General features: G+C 33.4%; 5 protein-coding genes across 11 annotated transcripts in view; 3 read left to right on the forward strand and 2 right to left on the reverse strand.

The window, feature by feature from the left end:
* LOC108762031 (hemocyte protein-glutamine gamma-glutamyltransferase) overlaps positions 1-3,621 on the forward strand; it is an 8,812-nt gene extending 5,191 nt beyond the window's left edge. Inside the window, exons 5-8 of the mRNA XM_018508835.1 lie at positions 846-981; positions 1,640-1,930; positions 2,499-2,659; positions 3,182-3,621. Coding sequence (XP_018364337.1) covers positions 846-981; positions 1,640-1,930; positions 2,499-2,659; positions 3,182-3,466 — 873 coding nt within the window. The 3' untranslated portion in view covers positions 3,467-3,621. The remainder of the gene's footprint in view (positions 1-845; positions 982-1,639; positions 1,931-2,498; positions 2,660-3,181) is intronic.
* A 490-nt stretch (positions 3,622-4,111) lies between these two features.
* On the reverse strand, positions 4,112-9,144 carry LOC108762220 (uncharacterized). Its single transcript, XM_018509127.1, has 4 exons — positions 8,963-9,144; positions 6,864-7,911; positions 6,094-6,201; positions 4,112-6,013 (listed from the first exon to the last, which is right to left on the reverse strand). Exons 2-4 carry the CDS (start codon positions 7,901-7,903, stop codon positions 4,150-4,152), a joined length of 3,012 nt encoding a protein of 1,003 aa, XP_018364629.1. The 5' UTR covers positions 7,904-7,911; positions 8,963-9,144; the 3' UTR covers positions 4,112-4,149.
* Positions 9,145-10,240: 1,096 nt separating this feature from the next.
* Positions 10,241-13,297, reverse strand: RpS6 (ribosomal protein S6). Its single transcript, XM_018509049.1, has 5 exons — positions 13,215-13,297; positions 12,298-12,502; positions 11,397-11,542; positions 10,667-10,867; positions 10,241-10,491 (listed from the first exon to the last, which is right to left on the reverse strand). Exons 1-5 carry the CDS (start codon positions 13,218-13,220, stop codon positions 10,294-10,296), a joined length of 756 nt encoding a protein of 251 aa, XP_018364551.1. The 5' UTR covers positions 13,221-13,297; the 3' UTR covers positions 10,241-10,293.
* Positions 13,298-14,374: 1,077 nt separating this feature from the next.
* Impbeta11 (importin beta11) lies at positions 14,375-22,198 on the forward strand. Its single transcript, XM_018510503.1, has 18 exons — positions 14,375-14,771; positions 15,240-15,371; positions 16,262-16,362; positions 16,468-16,581; positions 16,665-17,071; positions 17,189-17,452; positions 17,529-17,708; positions 17,837-17,877; positions 17,968-18,150; positions 18,368-18,479; positions 18,561-18,781; positions 18,863-19,027; positions 19,851-20,043; positions 20,239-20,476; positions 20,547-20,643; positions 20,714-20,973; positions 21,698-21,839; positions 21,917-22,198. The coding sequence occupies exons 2-18, from the start codon at positions 15,249-15,251 to the stop codon at positions 22,019-22,021; spliced, it is 2,946 nt and encodes a 981-aa protein (XP_018366005.1). The 5' UTR covers positions 14,375-14,771; positions 15,240-15,248; the 3' UTR covers positions 22,022-22,198.
* Positions 22,199-22,856: 658 nt separating this feature from the next.
* Positions 22,857-23,695, forward strand: part of EndoA (SH3 domain containing GRB2 like, endophilin-A) — a 32,139-nt gene continuing 31,300 nt past the window's right edge. For all 7 annotated transcript variants that reach the window (XM_018510576.1, XM_018510547.1, XM_018510607.1 and 4 more), the window contains exon 1: positions 22,857-23,018. The gene's annotated coding sequence lies outside the window, so the exon portion shown is untranslated. The remainder of the gene's footprint in view (positions 23,019-23,695) is intronic.

Raw genomic sequence — 23,695 nt, forward strand, 5'->3', positions numbered from 1 at the left:
AAAATCATATCACACACACACACACACACACACACACACATTTGCTAAAATATAATAATATCATATTTTATTCCAATTCAAATTGCAAATTTTAATTTACGAATTCTATTCAATTAAACTTCTAATTGCTGAGTATTACCGAGAGAAGCGGTTATTTAATCAACACTCTTGGAAGCACTCATAAAATAATTAACGCCCCTCGAGGTTGTCCCAAAGAATATCTCTCTATGTTTCATCCGATATTCTTTTGTGATGATTTCATTCACCGATAACGCATTTGCTGATCACCGCAAATTCGTTGCGGACGGAAATAGCTATGACAAGCTATGATGCGTGAAATACATAAAAAACATCGGAGTGAACGATGGGTGTGTAGTGACGAAAGCGGAAACGCAAACCTTGCGCTATTTGCTGATCCTACAACTCTCGATTACATTGTCCTTCGATGCATCGTAAGGCATGAATTACTGTGTACGATGTGTCACGATTTGCATATAATTTCCGCGAGGCATTTCTACGGTAAATAGATAATGCGAAGCGCAACATAAATATGACAGACTCGACGGTCGATTCGTTGCAACGATAAATGTCATTGTAATAGATTATCTATTATTCCGTACATTATTGTTTCTCATGTCTACCTCGTCATAGGAGTTTCCAGTGATAAAAACTCCATTTTTATTCTTATACGTTATCCTTTCTTTATTATTTACGGTATTAATTAATAATCTATGTTTCATTAATTATCGTGTCATTGCATATTTCTTTTCTTCCTATAAAACAATTGCTGATCCTGAATAATAAAAAGATTTAGTCATTACGGTACGTTTCGCGTATATTAAAACTCAAATAATAATTTATCTTCGAGTAATTATCTTCACAGCATCGGCCGTATGATTTTAACGAAGGCGCCATGGATCTTCGATCCTAATGGAGATAAGGATAGACAGGATATAACGTCACTTTATAAAGCCAAGGAAGGTAAGCGATGCAAGCAAATTACTTTTATTCTGACCATCCAGATTCTATTATGCAATAATAAACGCATGTAAAAATTAAATTAAAAACAGGGCTAATAAGATCGAGTAGTAATACGTAATATTGTATAAAATAATAAATTAATAAAAATGAATTTCGACTCTCTAAAATTTGATCTATCTTCAACAACAATATATATTACAAACAAAAATATATGATTTAAATGATGGAAATTTTATCTCACATTTCGCTGAGATTCTTGATCTGAATTCAGACTCTTGAACTCTTGAGTTTGTATTATACTCTTCTCTATTGCTAAAAATAGCTCAATTTTGAGCCGAAACGTTCAATTTGTTTTTACGTATCGATTTATTATTTTATACAATATAACTATCGCCCATGCTAGACTCTTATTAATTAGCTCTATATTAAATTTAATTTTGTAATCTTTTTTCCAAAAGTTCTCGTTTGTTTATTGTAATCTTATTTCCAAAAGTTCTCGTTTGTTTTGTATCTGAAAATTTTCAGTAAAATTTGAGTCGTATTTTTAATATTTACAGTATCAATTAATAATTTATGTTATATTAATTATCGAGATATTCCATGTTTTTCATCCTCTTCTTGATCAGCTAACTGCAAACTTAATTTAACTGACTTCTAGGCACTGAGGTCGAGAGACTGACTTTGTACAGGGCGGTCCGCAGTACCGAGATGGCGAAGAGATTCTATTCAATGCCATCGCCAGGTAAAGAGGACGTCGAGTTCGATCTTGTCGAGCTCGAACGCGTCAACATCGGCGAGCCGTTCGCTGTGACCGTGAATATTAAGAACAAGTCCGACGAGACGCGCACTATTCAGGCTATCTTGTCAGCCGGCAGCGTTTACTACACTGGAGTTAAGGCGAACCTGGTGAAGAGAGCATCCGGCGACTTCGTGCTTCAACCGAATGCCAGTAAGAAAAAGATTCTTATTTTTTTTTTTTCAAAACGCTCGCGGCAAAAGTCGATTAAGCTACAGGAATGAAATTAACATTACAAGTAGATAAACAAAAACGGTAGTTTGTTAAAGCGTTGATAATGCTTTGAATTCTTGAATCGTAATTAATAATCGAAGAATTATGATGAGTTTAAGCAAAACCGAATGAATCGGATACTTTAATGGAATTTTAATTTATAAGAACTCGAGGTTTTTATAAATATAATTTAATATTGAAATCGATAAATTTGGCATGTAAAATATTAAATTTACAACATTTAACGCGTTTAATTTCCGCAGCATTAAATGTTAATGTTGAATCATTGATGATTGCTTTAGCTAATCGGCTTGGTTGATTTTGTCTCTAGAATTCTTAGATAATGATAATTTATTGGATAATCAGTGAATAAGTAAAGAACCGTGTAACTTTTTTTATTGCGTTGTTATTTGATTGACGTCTTTGCGCTAATTGTCTCAAATAAACTACGCCGTTTGGAATATGTAATTTACGTTTAGATTATTATTTTCATTTCAATTCATTATAGCGGAACAATTAAGGCTCAGCGTGACATTAAACGATTATCTGGACAAGCTTGTGGAGTATTGTATCATGAAGTTATATTGCATCGCTACGGTCAAGGAAACTCGGCAAACTTGGGCAGACGAGGATGATTTTCAAGTTTTAAAACCGAATATCGATGTCAAGGTATAAGGAAAACAAGATAGAATTTTCTTGAAAATATATTTAGATATCTCTTGGCTGGTTTAACGTCATACATGTTTAAAATAAATTAATAATTAATTATTCAAATATATTAAATATATTTCTTTAATTAATATATACTTTTCGAATATTTATCATATATATTTTTATTATTAAATTTTTTAATATCGAATTATATTTAAAATTTATCAGACTAATGGATTTTACTCTGAATTTCTGTAATTTTTTTTTTACACATTTTCGTGATGTTTCTTTTTATATACAATTGTTAAAATCTCTAATCTACGAATATTTCTTAATATGATACAGCTTAATTAGATCCAGCAATAAATATTTATATAAACACTTATTTAGAACAGATGATTATATGTAGATATCATTGTTTATCTTTTTAATTTATAACTTCACGTATGTATCATTTATGCAGTTTTTATATACATACAAATATCTAAAGATTTCTTTCTTACTAAGAAAATGATCTTTGAACTATTTTTAATGTTATAGATCGAAGGTGAACCAGTAGTTGGACAACCATCGACCATCACATTGAGCTTTAAGAACCCTCTGAAGAAAACCTTGACCAGTTGCCAATTCAACTATGCTGGGCCCGGTCTCTCCAGGAACAAGACCTTAACTTTCAGGGACGTAGGACCCGAGGAGAATGTTTACGTGGAGCATCAGCTCGTGCCGCAAAAGCCCGGACAGCAGAAAATAATCGCCACTTTCACTTCAAAAGAATTGGTCGACATCACTGGTTGCGCAACCGTCGACGTCCTTGAGGCTGAATGAATGGCTATGTGACGATTCGAATTCATTTCGACCTTAATTCAAATCAATCGTTATGCTAAGAATGTCAGATGCATTTGGCTAAATCATTTGGTCAGCGCGATAACGAAATATTTTGGTTTTATCTGGATTTTTTTTACCGAGTAATGCAATGATTTTTGTTATCTCTCGTAAATAATTTGCATTGATCAATTTCAATTATTTTTTTCAACAATTATTTGTAGTATTAATATTTCAATAGTATATTATATAATAATGAGCTACGAATTTAGTTTAATTTCAATGAAAATGTAATGTAATGTAACTAATGAGAAATAGGCATTTCTAATGCATAGGATATGTTGTCAAAATAGCCTGCTGAAATAATATTCAACCTTCTTTTTCTTTCAGTATTATAAAAATCCTTTATTGTTACAGAATCTTTTACAAAATTTCTTCGTGACTTTAAGACAAAAATTTTTCTACATGCACTTTTTTCTTAGTTTTCATAAGTTTACACTTTTATATAATGCAAAACGTATAAAATGAATACATATATATAATAAATACAACAAAAAATAAAATTTAACATGTGTACAGAGAATATATTTATTGAAACCAAAAAGAACATAATCACTTAAACGAACATCAATGAAATCAATTATATTATCCCTGAGTTTGAATATATAATGAAAATTACAGGAAAATTATTTCTTCGAGTCACATCGGAATGAATACTGCAAATACCAAAACACTACAGTATAAACAATACAATAAAAAAAAGAAAGCAAATACTGGCGCGATATAAAAGAAGGTTTTTTAGTCACCGGGGGAAGTGCTAAAATTTTATCATTTTTTATTCGTTCCATTTTAAAACTTTCATCACTTTTGTCTGATTCTAACAGTTCGAGTGCATAATCCTCTTGAGTGCGATGCACCAGTTGCATCATCGATTTGACATCTTCAAGATTGGAGCGTTTGTTTAGGATCGATCTCGCTATTGTTTGCTCGTTTCCTGAAAAAATAGCATTTTCTTCTTCTCGTTCCATCCCAACATAATAATCCCAATCTTTCGATGATCTCAGAAATTTGGTTCTGCATGTTCGATCGTAACTACTGCCACGCGACGAGCACGTTGAAAATCCGTCGAAATCTTCATTATTTGCGAAATGACATATCGCATCGCATTCGGATCTTATCTTATTTTCATTTTCACGACTTATAGAAGTATATCCCTCGGAACAATTTTGCTCATCGCTGAACTCTAACATTTCGTAATCTTCAACCATCTCTTCATTTCGCTTCCCAGATTCTTTTGACATTAAATTTTTGTGATATATAATAACTGCTTCGTGAAGATTGCGCGCACGGTCTGCTGCAAGCTCAAAAGTTGCAATTACATCGCTCGTTAGATCTTCCACTTTCGATTCTGACATGAACACATCTTGCTGGATGTTATTTTCGAGATATTCCATGATATCCTCAGAAGAGCAAGATGTATCGTAATCACAGATGAATGATTGAGATTTTTCTGAAAACAGATTGTTTATTGAAGTATTACTTACATTGTGATTGCTGGAACATTTTGCAGATTCTTGTTTTTCATTGATATCAACGTTCGTTTTATCAGAATTTTTAAACGATTTTAAAAAAATTCGATACACTTCTTCACGTATAAACTTTTCTATTTCTCCAGCAGCATCATTTATCGTGTTTGCTGGAATCTCTATACTATCACAATTTTCTAATCTCGTATTTAATGTCTCCTTGCATTCATTAAGCAGAAGTTCCTTGTTTTCGTTAATATCTTCATTTTCAACATTGACTTTAATATGTTTAATAGACGAAGACTCCGTATGAACATTTGACATCGATTTATCTTCAATCATGGTCGATTCAATTTCTGTCAAGTCTGTGGAGCCTATCAGATCGCAGGAAATTTCTACATCCTTATATACGATAGCAGGAGTGTTGCATCCAACATCAACTACATTTCTAATATGACTTGGCAATGTTTGCGTTGCAATAATTCGAGTTAGATTTAGAATTTCCATCAGATCTTCATCCTTTTCAGCGTCAATTTCGTGATACGAAGGAGAATCTAATTTCACTTGCGTGCTTATTGATCTCCGAGAAGATCTATCTGCTCTATCCAAGTTTATATCTTTTGCAGAATGTAGTTCATCATTTTGCAAAGTGTCGCTATTTGATGACATTTGGATTTTGTTATTGTCGTTTTTCTCGTGATCGATGTCATCATTTTTCTTAACATTTTCCTCTGCGTCATCGTTTTTTCTTACGCTATCAATAATTTTTCTCAATGTGTGAATTATTTCTGAAGTTTTCGATTTGCTGTAAGTCAGGTTGGATTTGGTACGATGTTGTTCGATGTTATTCGAGGATTTGTCCAGTATGATCGGTCGCGTTTGACAATGGCGCGATTTCGATTTTGCCAGGGTCGGCTTTGTATCATCGCATCTATCTAAAACTTTTGAAGGGATTTTGGTCCTCGACCATTTCTTCTTTGGCAACATCCCTTCACTTTGCAGCCTTTGCTGCTGTTTTATGTCCCTGTAATAAAATCGTTATGTATACAAATGTCATTATCTCAATAGCTGATATTATACATGTGAAAGATAAACGTCTCTTACGCGAGATGATCGAACATTTTTGTGCGATTCGCGTGAGGGTCTCTATTTTCTTTCATTAACATCTTGGATTGAGTTTCCGATGTCCTCGTAGACTCACTATTGAAGGATCTAAAATTATAAATACAGAAGGCATAGAATATAAAATTGTTCGCAGTATTATTATATTTGATCCCTATTTAATTTTATATGTTATACACATTTGTAAATTTCTTAACACATTACAATTATTTTAATTCAAATAAGACATTTTAAAAGTATCTAATAATAATACTACACAGAATGGAAAGATTAAAAATATAAAAATTTAGAAATAAATATAAAAGTATCCAGAATAACTTCTTTTTAATATATATAATGATACTTTATATTTTTTTCTTAAATTTTTATCTATTTACTCTTTCCATTTGTATAATATTATTATTATTGTAAGATGCTTATGAAGGGTCTGTGTATAACTACAAAGTATCTCTAGAAAAGTTTGTTAACTTTAAAAGTAAATATATGTATACAGGATGATAAATTTTACATAGGGTAAGATGATACAATTTCGAATACAGTATAATTCTGAATAAAATAAACAATTTGAATCCAATTTTCGAGGTTCTAATTTGATAATCCTCTCATTATGTGGAGAACACTAAAGGGTATCAAACAGAAAAAAAAAATCAAACTTGAACTTTGAAAATTGGATCTTCAAATCTTATTTCGTTCAGTTGTATCACCTCACCCTAGCGAAATGTAAACAGAAAATACTAAAAAAGATATATTACTTAATGCATTCAGTTGACAAATGTTTGCTCTTCGTCGAGGCACTGGGGTTTTCGGTTGATTGAGATGACTTCTGCGACATCGGTTGCAAAGACGTTGTGCTTTTCGTAAAATTTTTCAGGACGCCAGCTGGTCTCCAGCCTCGCTGATAAAAAGTGAGATTTTTTTTAGGATCACCCCTCTTCTGGATAATTGCATCGTTATTCACAACTGTACCAACGTGTTGCGTGGTTTCGGACTTTTGTAAATCAGCACAAGTGCGATCAACGTTAACGTGCTCATTTTGGATCCTGGCTTTTCTTAACATCCAAGTTTTTCGCATGTGTTTGCGAATATTTACACCTTGCGGATGTACTTGTATTTCGGTGCAATCTTTATCTGAAATGTCGTCAGGTTTTTCCTCACATTCGGTCCTGCGATGGAGGTCTTCAACTTTACTACACGAGTCCGTAGGATCCTCTTCGTCGCTCAAATGTAACTGAAGCTTACATGTAACATCTATGACTGTACAAGCTTCAGAATCGTAGGTGTCGTCTGAATTATCTCTTCCTGCACAATTTGTTCCATCCTGAGAAGAATCATGCAAATTTTCAGCAAAGGATCCAAACTCATTCATGACTTTTGTCCGTTTGCTACGAAGAGTCGCTAATTTAGCTGGACTGGCAATGCAATTTTTGAGATTGTGAGATACATCTTTGATCAAATTGTCCTGAAACGAAATTAACGAATTCTCCAACTGACAGGTTGTCTCTGTAAGCTCGTCACCAGGGAGAAAAAAGTTCGAATGGCGGTCCTTTTGTTTGAGGATCATTACCAGCATCTGCATGCTTTTGCTCTGCTTTGTGATGTTGCTTCGTTTTTTGTAGATTCCTTTCGATTTAGGAACAACGCTTTTTTGCGACTTTGATTCATTTTCATTCTTTATCGATGACAACTTCTTCAGTTTCATTGGCGTTCGTGTCTTCATCAAGGAGGATTGTGTGTGGCTGGCAAAGTGCGGCCAAGTGTGCATCTTGTTTGTGGCTATCTTGAGTTTCGGCATTCTTCTATCTGGAAGAAATTAAATGTAGAACAAAAAGATATAATAATCTCAGATTCTTTCTAACCACACTTTTTTATTCTTTCTGTATATATTTAGATTGAGAGAAATGAATTTTTAGATATTATTGCTTCAGTTTTGATGCAAATTTTTGTTTTCTTCTTTCTCTTCTTCTTTTCAAAAAGTCTAAAAGTACATACTGACTTTATATATATTTCGTAAGTGTGAAAAAAGAATATAATAGTATAACTTAAATGTCATGTTATGCATTAATATTTATCTATATCTTAAATTATTAAAAAATATTTGTGAAAACTCTATGATAATTAAATGTAATTATGCACATCTTATATTTGCCTAAATAGAACACACACAGAAAAGTTATAATAATATAAAAACATCATCATGGCCTTATTTGTCACTTATAAATTCATTTTCAAGACAAATAACATTATAATGTCCTATGATATCATTATGATTTAATTAATTTAGTAAGATAGACCTCTGTGTTTTATCTTATTAAAAGACAATGTCAAAACGTCTTGTGGACATTTTCAACGTTCATAACCTGGATCATCAAATTTCAATGTAGACTTTTATATTGTTTCAAACGGTTTCAAATTGTAGAAAAATATGAAAAAATTCTAACATACTTATAAAAACTTTGATAACAAGTTGTTACTATCATAGAATTAAGTTGGACTGTATTTTACTTGTTCTTTACAAGTTTCCATTTATCTACCAGAATTCATAATAAAAAAATCAACTGTCTTTAAACATTTCTAATGGAGAGTATATGCATATGATTTACTTATATATATATATATATATATATATAATTAATTTTATCAATATTGTTATATTCCATATTAATTTTATCGAAACAAAGTTTTTTAAGATATCATATATATTAAAGAATAATGTCATGTATTGACACTGAAGGTACAATTTTCTGAAATTTTTCTTAAATAAATAGGTACTACCGAAGATTAAGATATTGATAAACAGTTTATTTAAAAAGAAAAAAATGAAAAAAAGAGAAGAAAGCAAGAGTATACATACGTGTTTATAAATTCACTGGTTTACGTATAGGTTTTGATCCTAAAACAGAAGGATTCACGATCGCACGTTGATATTTATGGCAGGGTTTGCTGTATCCTGAGGAAGTACACGGAAAATGTTATAAATCTGCTTTGGAAATAACCAAAATCAACTCGTGATTACATTATGCACTGTGATCCCGCAATTTGACATAAACAGACTTCAGAGACGCCTAGTTTTAAAGCGGCCAAAGGCAGACTGTCGTTTGTTTTATTACGTTAAACTTCGTGGACGTTGGACATTGTTTGGATCACACGTGACACGAGCCTGCTTTACCGAGCTCAACCAATTGGCAGAGAGCAAGATAAAAGTAGAATAAAACCGTTTCGCATTAAAAAAACACTTATTGAATATGGAAAAAATTATCGTTTTTTCATTTATATTGTAAAGAAGCTATTATTAAAGGACTGTTGGTAAACTGATGATACTACCGAGAAGATAATGATTCTAATTTCTACATAAAAAAACAAGTCGAAAACAGAGAAAATTTTTTTGTATGAACCTTTATTTTTGAAAAAATCAACTTTAAATATGAATAATATTCGCCATGGACGGATTTAATTGATAAATTAAACTATTTTAAAAGCGTTTAAATTTATTCCAAAAAACAAAATTATATATATATATATATATATATTGACAAAATATAAGAGATTTTTAATAATTTAGAAGATAATAACATTTATTATACTTGGACATCTTGTCTTTACCGTATATTCTGGATTATTCAGTAATTAATAAACATAAGTGGAGATAAAGATAACGATCTACAGGGAGAGTCACTATGTCGAGTCACGAGACCTATTTTCTATAATTGAACTGGTGTACACTTGGGAAATTTTAAAGCGACATTAAAAGTTATATACAAATTAAATGTCTGGTATTTAGTGAAAGCAAGAAAATTTCGGTTTTATGCAAAAATAAAAAATAGATCTATAGTAAATTGCACATATACTCGAATATTCTAAATTGAAAAAGAAACCTTATATAAAAAAATGTTGTACGTTTTCGATTTATCTTTTCATTACAACCATCTCTTTTCTGGTTGTATCGTTCACGAACACTATACATTAATAAAATATATTTGATAGTTTAATATTTCGATAAATTACTGAAAATTAATAATTGTTAGAAAAATTATTCATGTTCCTATTATTTTTTATTCATATTTAATTCATATTTACCATTATGCAGGAAATAACGATTGGAAATTGATATGATAAAGGAGAAGACCATAGGTAGTTGACATTCTTTTTTATTGACGTGTAAATACATTTCGGGATTCAACTGATTTACTGTTGTGCGGCTGGTGCCGTTTGAGTTGAAGACTTGGATTCGCGTAAAGAAGCGCTACGTCTTCGTTTTAATTCTTCTTGACGCCTGTTCTTCGCCTCTTTCTGACGTTGCGCCAGCAATTTCGCGTACTCCGCCGCTTGCTCTTTGCGAGCCAAACAGCGCTTCTTCTTCAGTGCCAGTCTATGTCTTTTTCTCTGTAAGCATTTTTTATATAAGTGTTTTAGAATATATTAGAGTAAAAAAAAAATCTAAATTTAAATATTTTTATATTTTATTTAACTTGGAGAGCAAATCTAATTTTTCAATTTTAGTATAGTTTCAAAATATATATCTATCAATATATCTATGAATTTTTATAAAATAACGTACTTGAAGAACAATAGGAGTGATCAAACGCTGAATCTTTGGTGCCTTAAATCGCTCCTTTTTTCCTTCTTTCTGGACCGGTCGTTTTACTACAAATTGCCGAACATCATCCTTCTTCGAAAGATTAAACAGTTTGCGAATTTTGCTTGCCCTTTTCGGTCCCAAACGACGCGGTACGTTCATGTCTGTCAAGCCTGGAATTTCCTGCAATTCATATTATTGTATAATATTAATTCATATTATTGTAGGAAATCTGTCATCTATTAAGCTGACTAATTAAATTATTAGTCTAATGTCCTCAGCCTGGGGGATCCATACATATATTCACTAATATATGGGACCTACAATTTAATGCTGGATCTAAACGGTGATCAAAGATCCCTTAATCACTAGCTGTTTTCAGCTCCTTAAACGCGAAATATCGTATATGTGAGCGCAGATGGGATTGAATCCGGATCTACAGATCGCGAGTCAGTTGTACCGAGCGACAAAGAATCATGTAATAATAAAATATTTGTGTAAAAAATTCAGAATAAATTAATAATAGCTAAAATCATGTTTCGTTCGTACACTGAGAAAAAGTACAAATGACATAGCAATTTCCCAAATCAAAAAACGAATTTCATCTCCCATGTGTACGATTGTATCTCAAGAAAATTGAATATCTTGAATATACCCTGAACAGCATGGGTCTTCAGTATCTGAAAAAAATATACCGCGAATGATCATTTACCTGTTTGCCTTTCCTGATGATGACAAGTGCTAGTACAGACAAATTGGAGTCTACAATACAACCACGAACGGATTTGCGCTTGCGCTCACCATCTCGTCGTGGTCTGTAGCAAGAATGTCCTTTGGAAAGCAATAAACGTACACGTCCTATGCAAATAATATATCATATTAAAAGAAACTTCCTTGGTACTTAAGTCAGAAGTTTGATTAAAAATCAGAAAATTTACTAAAACATTTATAATTTCATTGATCAATATCTATGGCGCTTTTCAGCAAGAGACAGAATATTTTCCAGCAAGGATACAATGTAACACAGTAAATCATCCTTGTTGTTTGCCAACATTAAATAGGGACGAATTCTGCATTATGCTGTGGGTGCAATCCACTTCATGTTGCAAATGTTTTAAAGCATTCTTTGATTGATCAATTTGTAAAATTTTTTCTTTTCATTGATTAGTGAAGCCTTTCCAGCGTTAAGTGGATCTTAAGTCCTTACTAGAAAACGTCCCTATTGTAACACAGTTCTCTATGTTACAATGTATCTCTGTTTCATCTTTGTTTAAGCAAACATTTTTTTTCATGTAAGATTTATCATTGGCAAAGAATAAGATATAATGATTCAACTTGTTATACTGTCATTTGTCTCTTGCTGGAAAGTACCGCTACTAAATTTCCTCATTATGTAACTTTCAAGCTGTGTGACACAATCAAATTTCAGAATGTAGATATAAAAAAATGCAAGTGTTCTTGATATCTTTTACAGATTCAAGAGAATTATAGTAAAATGACAATAGATTAAATATAAATGAAGTTTAGCAAATAATTGGTTTCAACTTTAAAGACAACTTTTTATACATATTAATTAATTTTTGTATCATATTATAAATGTATCATAAACCTACCATTTGTTAGGACACCCTGTTTCATAGGGAAACCTTGCTTGTCATTACCACCAGAGATACGGACAACATAGCCCTTCCATTCATCTCCCAGTGCATCGGCCTCAACCTCAGCACCCATACGCTTCTCATAGAAGATTCTGAGCTTGTGCTCGTCTGAAATTTCGAACAGCTTCTGACATCCTGTTGCAGGATACGACACGTTCAACTGCAATAATCAAATGCATAAATTAATAGTTATACACAATATATCTAATATCCGTTTCTATCAGTAGACTAATTTTAATCTTGGACCAACTTATTTTTTTCTAGTTCTAAGAATTAGAAAAAGATGAAGCGTAAAGCTACGTTCTGTTGCACGCATAATGCACATGATGTATCATTTTATCCCCGTTTAACAATTTTGTGAACAAGGATAAAATGATATCTTATGCACAGCATGCATGCAACGGAACGCAACCTAACTTGAACTGAGAGAGAATAATTTCATCAAAATTGGAGCTAAAGGGGTGCTCTGGATAAATATCGAGTTCAAATATGCATTGATGGAACGGGCCTCGAACTTCTAAATTAAGATCAGATTAAACTAGGTTAGGATTTTTCCTCTACAGAGTACAGCAAAAAATAAAGTAAAAAAATATAAACAATTTCTTCATACGATGTCAGTTCCACGAGTTACAAATTAAAACAGCAAAAGACACTTCTTAATCGCGTGATGCAGCAATTAATGCGACGAAATATCCGCATGTTTCACCTGACAACACCTGATGCCGACACTTCACGGTCAGTGCTACATGCAGATAGACAAAGCCTCGACGAATATGCAAATATCGTCGCGACACCGGTATTTCGGTGCATCAAAAAAGATTTGTATTTCGCGTGTGAGACGCGTGATTTCTGTGATATTCGTGGATTCTTACCTTCATCGTGACACAATACAAACGTTGCCACAAGCCATAGACAAAAGGGATAGGAAAGGACGAAAACTGACGAGAACGCGTTGACGATGGTGCTGCCAACGGACACGTGTTACTTGCGCCTGCGCGAAGCGTGACGCGCCGGTCGCGCACCGGATATCCGGCTCGGTGGAGCGCGACAAGATTCGAACCGGTGTGCTCCGGAATGTTCCGAAAACGAACGCGAATTCCGCGCGGATCATCGGAAATGCACGTGGTTTCTCTTGACGAGAGACACGTGAGATCACTACGTCGCGTGTTGTCTAATCTTATCTGGTTCTTAATTTTATATATTTCTATCTATTTTCGTCTCGGGCGTTGCTTGATAATAATATATATTTAGGTCCGTACATCGAATGGTTCTAATAATAACCAGTCCGTTTTTATAGTTGAATTTAGTATACTATACGCTACACTTGTAGTGAAATAGATATAGGTTTGATTTTGGCAAAAGTGACAATGGAAAGTTCCAGTACAGTTTAATGCAGCGATAAAAACAGATCTATTATTATTGTAGTAAAATAGAGAATACAGGAGAACGTTTATAGTTCTTGCAGAAATCCAACGATTCAGTTCTGGAAATTATCATTTTATATACGTATAGTATATATCTGAACAACAGTGCTTTTAATATACTCAAATTAAGTGTGATAATTATTATTCCGTCCAGCGTTGAATTTCTGTAAGGAAGGAATTTAAATAGAACGGCTTGTGCTTCTCGTTGTGGTTTCGATGAAATTCCATGAATAACTAAATTAATTATCATTAATTAATTATCATTGACGTGATTGATTTAAAATTTTATAAAATGATTTATTTTCCTTAATCTTTCATTCCATATTGAGCGAATCGACAATTCTAGGCTGGTATTTACAGTCGTTTCTTATACTTGAGTATCTATAATAATAATATTTAAGTAGTTATATAATATAATATTATATCTTTATATATATATATATCAAGATATTATCTTGAAATAAGAACGAACTATGAATATATCATCCTTAAAGGCGTTAAATAATAAGCTACCGCGGGTATCGGCCGTCGAGTTAATTAATTGTCGATCAAGCTAATCAGAGTTTGATCATCCTTTTATTTTTCCGCACGATAGAAGAGAACGTCCTATACGCACGCGCACGACAACTGTCATTATCGCGCGAGAGGAGAGTGGGAAAGAAAAAAAAAGGAGTAAAACGAGAAGAGCGAGTCGCGCAAGACGAAGAAGCGCGGCGCGACGACCGACCGTCGGCTTGTCGGCTGTTGTCGGTTCAGTCGGTTGTCGGTCGAGGAGTGGAGGGAAAAAGGAAAGGGAAACGTTTTGCGCTTCGGAAGGTGCTGGAAGGTGCCGTCGTCGACACGTACAACCACGTACAACGCGGAGCGCCGAGCGTGTGTGCGAGGGTTTGCCGGAGGATTTTCGTTATGTATCGATTTACTACATAAATACTCTCTCTCGCGCGCAAAACGGAGCGGCAAATGGAGCACGCGGAATGAGCGGCTGCGACACCGGTTGCGAGACAGGTAAACGTTCGCTCTTCCACCGCCCGCGCCGCGTTTCTTCCGTCCCCGTACTTTCGACCCGTTCCGTCATTGCGGTTCTGTATAGGTTAGAGGGCATTTCGTTCTCACCGGAACGACGTGACGACGACGGTGACGATGACGACGGCGACGACGACGACGACGACGACGATGGCAGTTTGCGAGCGATACGCGAAATGATGTAATGGGACTCGCGTGATCGCGATATTATTTCGCACGACGCATTCACTTCGTTCGATGTAGTTCGGTCGTCCCGCGACCACATGTTCGTTATTCTCGATGCACTTTTCACCGACCTGCATCGGGTAAACCGTCTCTGGATTTTTTCTCGAATCGAAAACGACACATGATGCAATTGTGCGACGTTAGATAATAATCGCACGGGGACGGAAATATTGTTAGGGTGAGAATCGTGACGTAGCTTGTAATATCCGCTAATATTGTGTACAGTAAGAAGACATGGAAGCCGCGGTGATAGAAGTCTTACGACAGGCGGTCAGTCAAGACCCCAACGTTCTAAAGTCTGCAGAGGAAACGCTTAAGCAATGGGAAACTCAGCAAGGATTTTATATTGCGTTATATGTAAGTCGCCTATGCTGGACAGAAGATAGTTTTTTTTACAGGCTCATAAGTCTATAAATATTTTTTCTATTTTCCATGTACGTACTGGATTTATGGAATGTTACATGGAACAGGTTGCTTTCTATTTTCACATACTGAGTCTGAAGTGATGTGAGTTTATTTATACTCAGATAATGAAATCATTACTTTAGTGACAAAATTATCACATAACGATGCAGGTTTTAAAACTTTAATTTTAATGTGAGTTAAAAAAGATTCAGTAAAATACAAGATCTCAAGTTTATGCAGATTGTAGGTGAAAACTTAGTTGAATCTTGTCAGAATGAAGAAAATCGTTCATTTAACTGAATCATGATGTATAAATGAGAATTATTTGAGTTAAATGGAAAGCAATTAAATATTAAATATTAAGATAAACATATGTATAGGATTAGAATTGAGCCTGTTCTTTGAACTGTACTAAAATTTTCTTTCAATAATTTATCAAATATATTTCCTCATTTGGTACAACAATATATATAAGTAAAAGTTATATATAAAATATATAATAATTTTTACTTATGTATATTATATCATATATTTTTACTCATAGAAAGAGAATGTAAACATGAAGAAAGAAAGAATATATTTTTATTCTTCTACACAATCAGTTATTATACTAAAATTGCATTTCAAAATTAACATTAAAAAATTTTAATGATTTAAAACATTTAAACTAATTTTCTGGAAAGTTTTGATTTCTGAATTGTATCTTTGTAGCAAGCGATATATTAATATTTCATTTTAAATATAATCAATCTATATTGGTTTACCTATAAAGAACAGACCTGGTATGATTATATATTTCGTGATTTAAAAATTAAGACTGATCACGTAAAAATTATTTTTAGAATGTTCTTTCAAATCATTCCTTGGCTATTGAAGTTAGATGGATGGCTGTAGTGTACTTGAAAATCGGAGTTGAGAAGTACTGGAGGAAAAATGCACCAAAGTAAGAATCATTTTCTTAGAACAGGAATTATTGCGTTATATACAAATCAGACATTATTATACTGTAACGATAGTATATATTTAATAACGCACGCCATTATTTTAGTGCAATCGAAGACAATGAGAAGGAATTTTTGCGACAGCATCTCCTCAGAAATTTTGACGAACCTATGAGTCCATTAGCTATACAATTAGCAGTCCTTATTGCCAAGATAGCAAGGTAAAGAATGTAATATATGTAATATATATTTAATATAATAAATTAAAATATTTAATCCTTTTATTTTAAACTTAATTTTATAGGTTTGATTGTCCTAGAGAATGGGGTACACTGGTACCAACATTATTGGAAGTTATAAGGCAAGAAAATTCTTTAGCACAACGTCAGGCGGTATTAACACTGCATCATGTTGTCAAAGCTTTAGCGTCTCGACGCTTGGCCGATGGACAGAGGCTCTTCCGAGAATTGACTGCGACTATGTTCAATTTTATCCTAAACCTATGGAATACTTATACTGAATCCTTCCTGATTATGGCGTCTAATGGGGCTGACGTCAATCAGACACAAGAAACCTTAGACAAAGCACTTCTATTATTAAGAATACTTAGGCAACTGATCGTAAATGGTTTTTCCAAACCATCCGAATCTCAAGATGCCATGTTGTTTCTGAAAGTCGTTTTCGAGCGTGCAAGGACTTGCCTTGAGTGCCGTTAGTATTTTTTTTTTGTTTTAAAAAACAGCTACTTATGATCTTCGAAATATTTAAATTGAATTTCATGTGGTATTGTAAAAGTGTTATATTGTTTTATTTCTTTCTTTTTTTAAGGAAAAACTTTAGCTTCTAGAGGAATGCAAGTGGATGTGTGCGAAAAGTTTATAATACATTTGACCAAAGTTTTAATAGGAGTCATAGAAATACATCCGTTTTGCTATGTGGAACTCATACCGACTTCTCTAGAATTCTCCGTTTTTTACTGCTTCACAGAAGCTGGCCAAGCGTTAGCATTTGAAAGATTTATTATTCAGTGTCTAAATTTAATAAAAACTATTTTATTATCGACGTATTACAGACCAGCTAAGATTATTGAAGGTATAGAAGCTGCATTGTTCTTGTCTATATGTCATGTCATTCCATATTAACAACTGTTCTTTTTTTATCAAAACAGAGACGAGAGAAAGAGAGAGAGGGAGAGAGAAAGATTCATTGGTTCTGAGGGCATGTCAGTTGAGACAAGAATTTTTTACACCGGAAATATTAACCGAGATTTGTTCCAGGCTTGTCACGCATTACTTCCTTTTGACACCCGCAGATCTTGAAATGTGGGATACTCAACCAGAAAATTTCGGTAAGCATGGAATTATATTATATATTTTACATAATAATATATTTTACATCGCATTTAATAAAATTATATGAGATGACAATGTAATTAAATAAAAAAAAATAGAATATGAAAGGTATTATTCGTTTCAGCTATTGATGATGGTGGAGAATCATGGAAATATAACTTGAGGGTGAGTAATCAAATCACAAATAATAAAAATTATTAAAATATATAATTACTCTATAAATGTATTACAATGCAAATGTATATTATATTGTAGCCTTGCACAGAATCCTTATTTTTGGCGATCTTCCATCACTATAGAGATATTCTTGCTTCGGTTTTGGTTGATTTGATGCGACAGCATCACCAACCTGTCGATCCTAACAATCTGCATGCGATTCTAGTGAAAGACGCGGTTTATCGCGCGGTTGGTCTTGCTGCATTCGATTTGTATGACGAGGTAAGTGAACAGTATTTTAAGAAGGTTTATTCTTTTTAATTAAAGTTCTTGCACGGTTTATCTTCTTTTTTTTTCGCGTTGGAGAGAAAAAGAGAAAAAATGAATAATGTAAGAAGTTCAATTAAAAAGAACAAACCTATTTGAACGTTTATTATAAACGTATATGTTATAAACGTTTATTTATCTATAATCTAGTTATTGTGTCATTATGCGACAGGTAAACTTTGATCAATGGTTTTCGACGACTTTAAAAGAGGAATTGAAGGTTCGAAATAACAATTATAGAATTATCAGAAGACGTGTGTGTTGGTTGATTGGTCAATGGACGAGTACGTTGAAAATTTCACTGAAAAGATAAAGATTTGAAATGATTGTTTACTGTTTGTTATTTGCAAATTTATTGTTTGCAGATATCAAATTAAGTGAAGAATTAAGGCCGGAGTTATATAAGCTCATGATTGAAACATTGAATCCTGAAGAGGACTTAGGAGTTCGTTTAGCAGCAAGCAATGCTCTGAAACAAGCAATCGATGATTTTCAATTCGATCCAGAGAAGTTTTCTCCTTTTTTGGAGCCAATTTTTTCTCTACTTTTCTCACTTCTTAAAGAAGTAAACGAGTGCGATACAAAAGTATGTGTGGAAAATTAGCATTTATTTTTTCTCAATATTTTCGAGTTATATCTTACAAGTATTTTTATCTTTTGCAATCAGATGTATGTGCTGTCTGTGTTATCTTTTATTATCGAGCGTGTTGGCAGTGGAATCAAACCACATGTTGGTGCACTCAGCTCGTATTTACCTGAACTTTGGCAGCAATCTGAAATATACAATATGTTGAGGTGTGCCATAGTATCGACTCTGATACACTTGGAAAAGGTGAATATGTGATATATTGAACCAATAGATTGATGCTATTAATAAATAATAATCGAAAGGAGGCTTTAGTGTAATAAACAAAGTGTGTAATCTTAAAAATAAAACTTAGTTTAATATTATATCATATATATCGATACTTAAAATTGACAAACATTTTTTATTTCGATTCCATCTTAATGAGCTACATGGCTCTTTCATTGTATGATTTTTTATATTGAAGATGTCTGAAAGTGGAATGAAAATCATTTGTTAACTTACATATTGACATGTTGAGTAATATTAAAGTTTTATTTCTAAAATTGCTTACTATTTATCGCGCTGACTCTTAAAATTCGAATCGTACGAATTACCGATTACGATTGACTGGTTCTGTTTCAGTCACAATGCAGCGAGTCTGTGAACGAGTCCAGACTTGCTGCATCGTGATGACTGAAACAGAACCAGGTAAGAAGGAGATCTTAAATTAAAGACTAAACTTCGACGAGATCATTGTTTTACTGACTAACATATACAATTTACATACATTCAGTATAATTTGGCAACTCTACACTGAACTGAAGAAATAATAAAAAAGATCTCAAAAAATTGTTTTATTCACGCAAACTCCACTCACTAGACATATTAATATATACATATGTCATATCTGAAAAACGAACTGGAACTTTAAATCTGAGAGTAATACATATATATACGAAAATTATTTAATTAATAAAATATGATTTTAGGATCCTGTTAACACTCTCTTTTGATTATTATTTTGAATCATCAGAAACTATTATTTTTATTGATATTGATATTGCTTATGTTTTTCTAATGTCAACAGGCTCTAGGTTCTGAAAGCGTCAATCTAGAGCCGTTGGTGGTAGGCGTCGTGGCTCTGAGCGTTGATGTCAATCAAGAAGGACACGTTTATTTATTAGAAGACGGATTAGAGCTGTGGATAGCCTTATTAGAGAACACACCTACTCCAACACCACCTATAATGGATCTCTTCAGAAATATGCCAGCATTATTGGGTTAGTGATATAAATTTATGCTATTAATAATTCTAATAAACCTTATAAAATCGAAACGTGTGGGATCGAACTTGGGACCATCAATTATGAGTCAACATGCTTACAGATGAAATCATGCATTATTCTGTTAATATGATTGTTAAAGAGTCTTAATAATTTATATATGATGATGTCTGTTTTCTCTATCATTTTCAGATCAATCTACGGAGAATCTGCGCTTATGTTTGTACATAATTCAAATGTACGTGTTACTGAGCCCACAAGATTTCTTCACTCAGAGGAGTACAGTGATCATTGAATCATTGAAAACGCTTCTCAGCGATTTGCGTTCAGAGGGTAGAGTAATGGTGCTGAAATTATTTGAGATCTGTCTCAGAACTTCCCCTCAACAGGGTGCAGAATTGATAAAACCCGTTTTGCTAAAAATATTCGAGTAAGTAGATGCCTCTGAGAAATATCGCGTTTGGATATTTAGTTTAAAATGTGATACGATATGTTAACAGGAGTGTTTATTACGGCGACGAGTATTCGTCGGTCATGACTATGCAACTATCTGTCGTTGCAAGAGTTTTACTAGGTTCCCGTGATATTTTTGTACAGGTAAGAAAAATTCTATCTCAACCGCGATTTCTTATACAAATTAGTTCGGTAATGAAGATTATTATTATAGATAATCAACGATTTAGCGCGGAGTATAGGAACCGAAACGAGGGAAGACGTTGTACTCGGAAAACTGATACACAGTTGGGTTAACGCAATGCCACTGGTAACTCAGATCGAAAGGCGCAAATTACTAGCACTTGCACTCTGTTCTCTTCTCGGAGCGAACAGTCCGCCCACCGTTCTTGAATATTTCCCGCAAATAATATTAAACATTGTCGAAACGCTTAATGACGTCACCAAGTTTGACGATATGGGATATCCTGTCGAGTAAGACTTGAAATTCTTTTATTAATTGGGATGAGTTATAATATGAGATTAAATCTTTTTCAACAATGCAGTATAACCAGTAGTCATAATGTAATCCTTTAACATTTATTGAATGATTGTTACTTAAATTTAAAAAAAAAATTGACTATGAATAGGTACCTTTTGATAACTGTTTACTAAAAAATATTCTGTATAGCGTGTTTGGAAAATAATGATAAATCTTTCGCATAAGGGCAGAATGGACTAAACTGAGAAGAAAAGTCCTCTACCATTTTGCAATTTTTGCAGTAGTTAACAAAATATTAATTACTAAAAATTGGCGAAAATTGGTCTTCAATAATTTTTTACTCAAATACTATCAACTGAACAGAAAAATTGCAAGAGACAAAAATTATTTATTTTCTTCTTATAGAGCTCTAAGAATTTTTTAAGAATTTTTTCAGAATTTTTTCAGAATTTTTTAATACCGTATTTTCTCATGTTGGTTAAAAATAGGAAAATGCAGAGTACAGTAAAAGTTGATAAAAAATTTTGAAAAAATTCGTAGATTTTTATGAGAAGTCTATTTTGCTCCTATGAGAAAGATTTATCATTATTTTCCAAACACCTTTTTATTGAGTATCGTAATTATATTTCTTGATCATAAGATCGTAAGATTCTTATAAAAAAAAATAGAAAAGTGAACTTTAAAATATGTGTGCATCACAAAATGAAATTGTTCTAGTTCCTTGATGATTACTGATCAGCCCAGTCCTTCACAATATGAGGATGTAGATTATGATACCGAACATGCTCAACGACAGAAGAGACTTCTTTTTAACGATCCTGTACACAGTATATCTTTAAAAGATACGCTCCAAAGTCAGGTGAGAATTTCTTATAAATATTTTTTAGATTTTTTGGACAGTTATACAAAGACAATGAAATCTTTCGAAATTGTTAGCTGGTCACGTTACGAGGTATAGTTGGGGATCATCAATTTGACCAGTTGATGCTTACTCTCAATTCTGAAATTGATGAACAACTCAAGGATTACATATCGTTGTAAGGAAGAAATAAGATCAAAACAATGAAGGATGTTTCGACAAATGCTACATAACGTATGCAGCTTTATAGCGCTCCATTGTAAAACGGTACTATTTTATTGTATAATATTATCTGTTTCATTGTATTAATTATAATAATAAAAGTAATCTTGGCCTTGTTTGTTTCTGAAGCTTATAATTTCTGATTCCTTTGCAGTGGGACAGTATTTTTCCATTTAACTGAACCTAAGTGTGTGTTTTTGTTTTATAGACGATTTCTACCATTTAGTTATTCATCATCTTAAATTTATTTTTAAATGTACAATAATATGTAATTTTATTTAGTAATCGATAGATGGGATTTATCGAAATTGGAGAAGAAAAAAGTTATTTCTGATAAAAAAGATATAATATTAATAATATTAATATAATAAAAAGATATAATTTCAAAATACATATAATTTTTACAAAATTGTTACTATATCATCTCGCACACGTTATAAGTCGACACGATTGTTTTTATTAATGCGGTTTAATTATATCTTTATATTTACTCTTTATATTTTTCTGATACTCCGAACTAAAAAAAAAGTAAAAGAATAAAAAGTAAGTTAAATTAAAGTTAATCTATATTGGTAGAAGTGAACATTACTGATTTTGCAGGAGCAAAATTACATTGATAAATAAAATTGTTTGCATCGATATCTCGAACTAGTATCATTGGGGTCAGCGATACATGCATCGATTTTTCTTGTGTATCGATACCTCCCCTCCCTTCGGAGTGCGATCCGATCGGTTTTATTCCTCCCTCGCCCTGCGAAATGACTCATTGAGTCATTGCCGCGACGCTCGCGCTGTCTGGCGGTTGTGTGCAAAATCGTGAACAGCTGTCGTCCGTGTGGCCTGTGTCAATTCTTGGCAGGGGGTTATCCTGCGTGCCTACGTGAGCGTGTTAGGCCTGTTCCTCCGGATTGTGGTACTGACGCTTGACTGGGCTGTTCAGCGAAGGCTGTCTTTGCGGTGAGTCAAACCGAACTGAATACATCCACGTCACGTACTCGCGTGTCCGTCGTCGCCTAACTCCGGGTGTGTAACGCGTGTGTAATAAAGGGTGCTTTCCAGCGAGAGGTACAGATGACACAATGCAAAGGTGACCCTACACGGTCAATAATACTGCCAGTATTAACAAATACTGACAATATCACTGATCGTGCGCGGTTAATATTGATGGATTGATACTGATGATGACGACAATCTGGATTTTGATTCTCTAATATGGATCCGTATCACGGTACAATAGATAAATGTACGTAAAATTAAAGTGAAATATATGATCAACAATACCGATCATGTAAGATTGCGAAAATACTAAAAAATATTAGTGCGTACTGTCAGTACTGATTCAATATTACTGATCATCAGTAATTGACCGTGAATCATCTTAATACAGTGAATCATTACATCCTTGTAATTTGCCAATGTTAAACAAAGCTAAAATGATCACTGTGTTGCATCTTGCCGAAAAGCACCAAAAGCCGCCGTATATCAAGCAGCCTTGCTCCGATTACGTGTGCACGACGTTCGGCGCGCGCTCGATCGATTCGCGCTCGTTGACGCTCGCCCGTGTATACTTTCTCGCGAACGAGAGCACCTGCCTGCCGGTCACGCATCGGCGATGAAACGGTACCGTCTTCGAT

The sequence above is a fragment of the Trachymyrmex cornetzi genome, unplaced genomic scaffold, assembly GCF_001594075.2.
Source record: "Trachymyrmex cornetzi isolate Tcor2-1 unplaced genomic scaffold, Tcor1.1 scaffold11, whole genome shotgun sequence".
Taxonomy (NCBI): domain Eukaryota; kingdom Metazoa; phylum Arthropoda; class Insecta; order Hymenoptera; family Formicidae; genus Trachymyrmex; species Trachymyrmex cornetzi.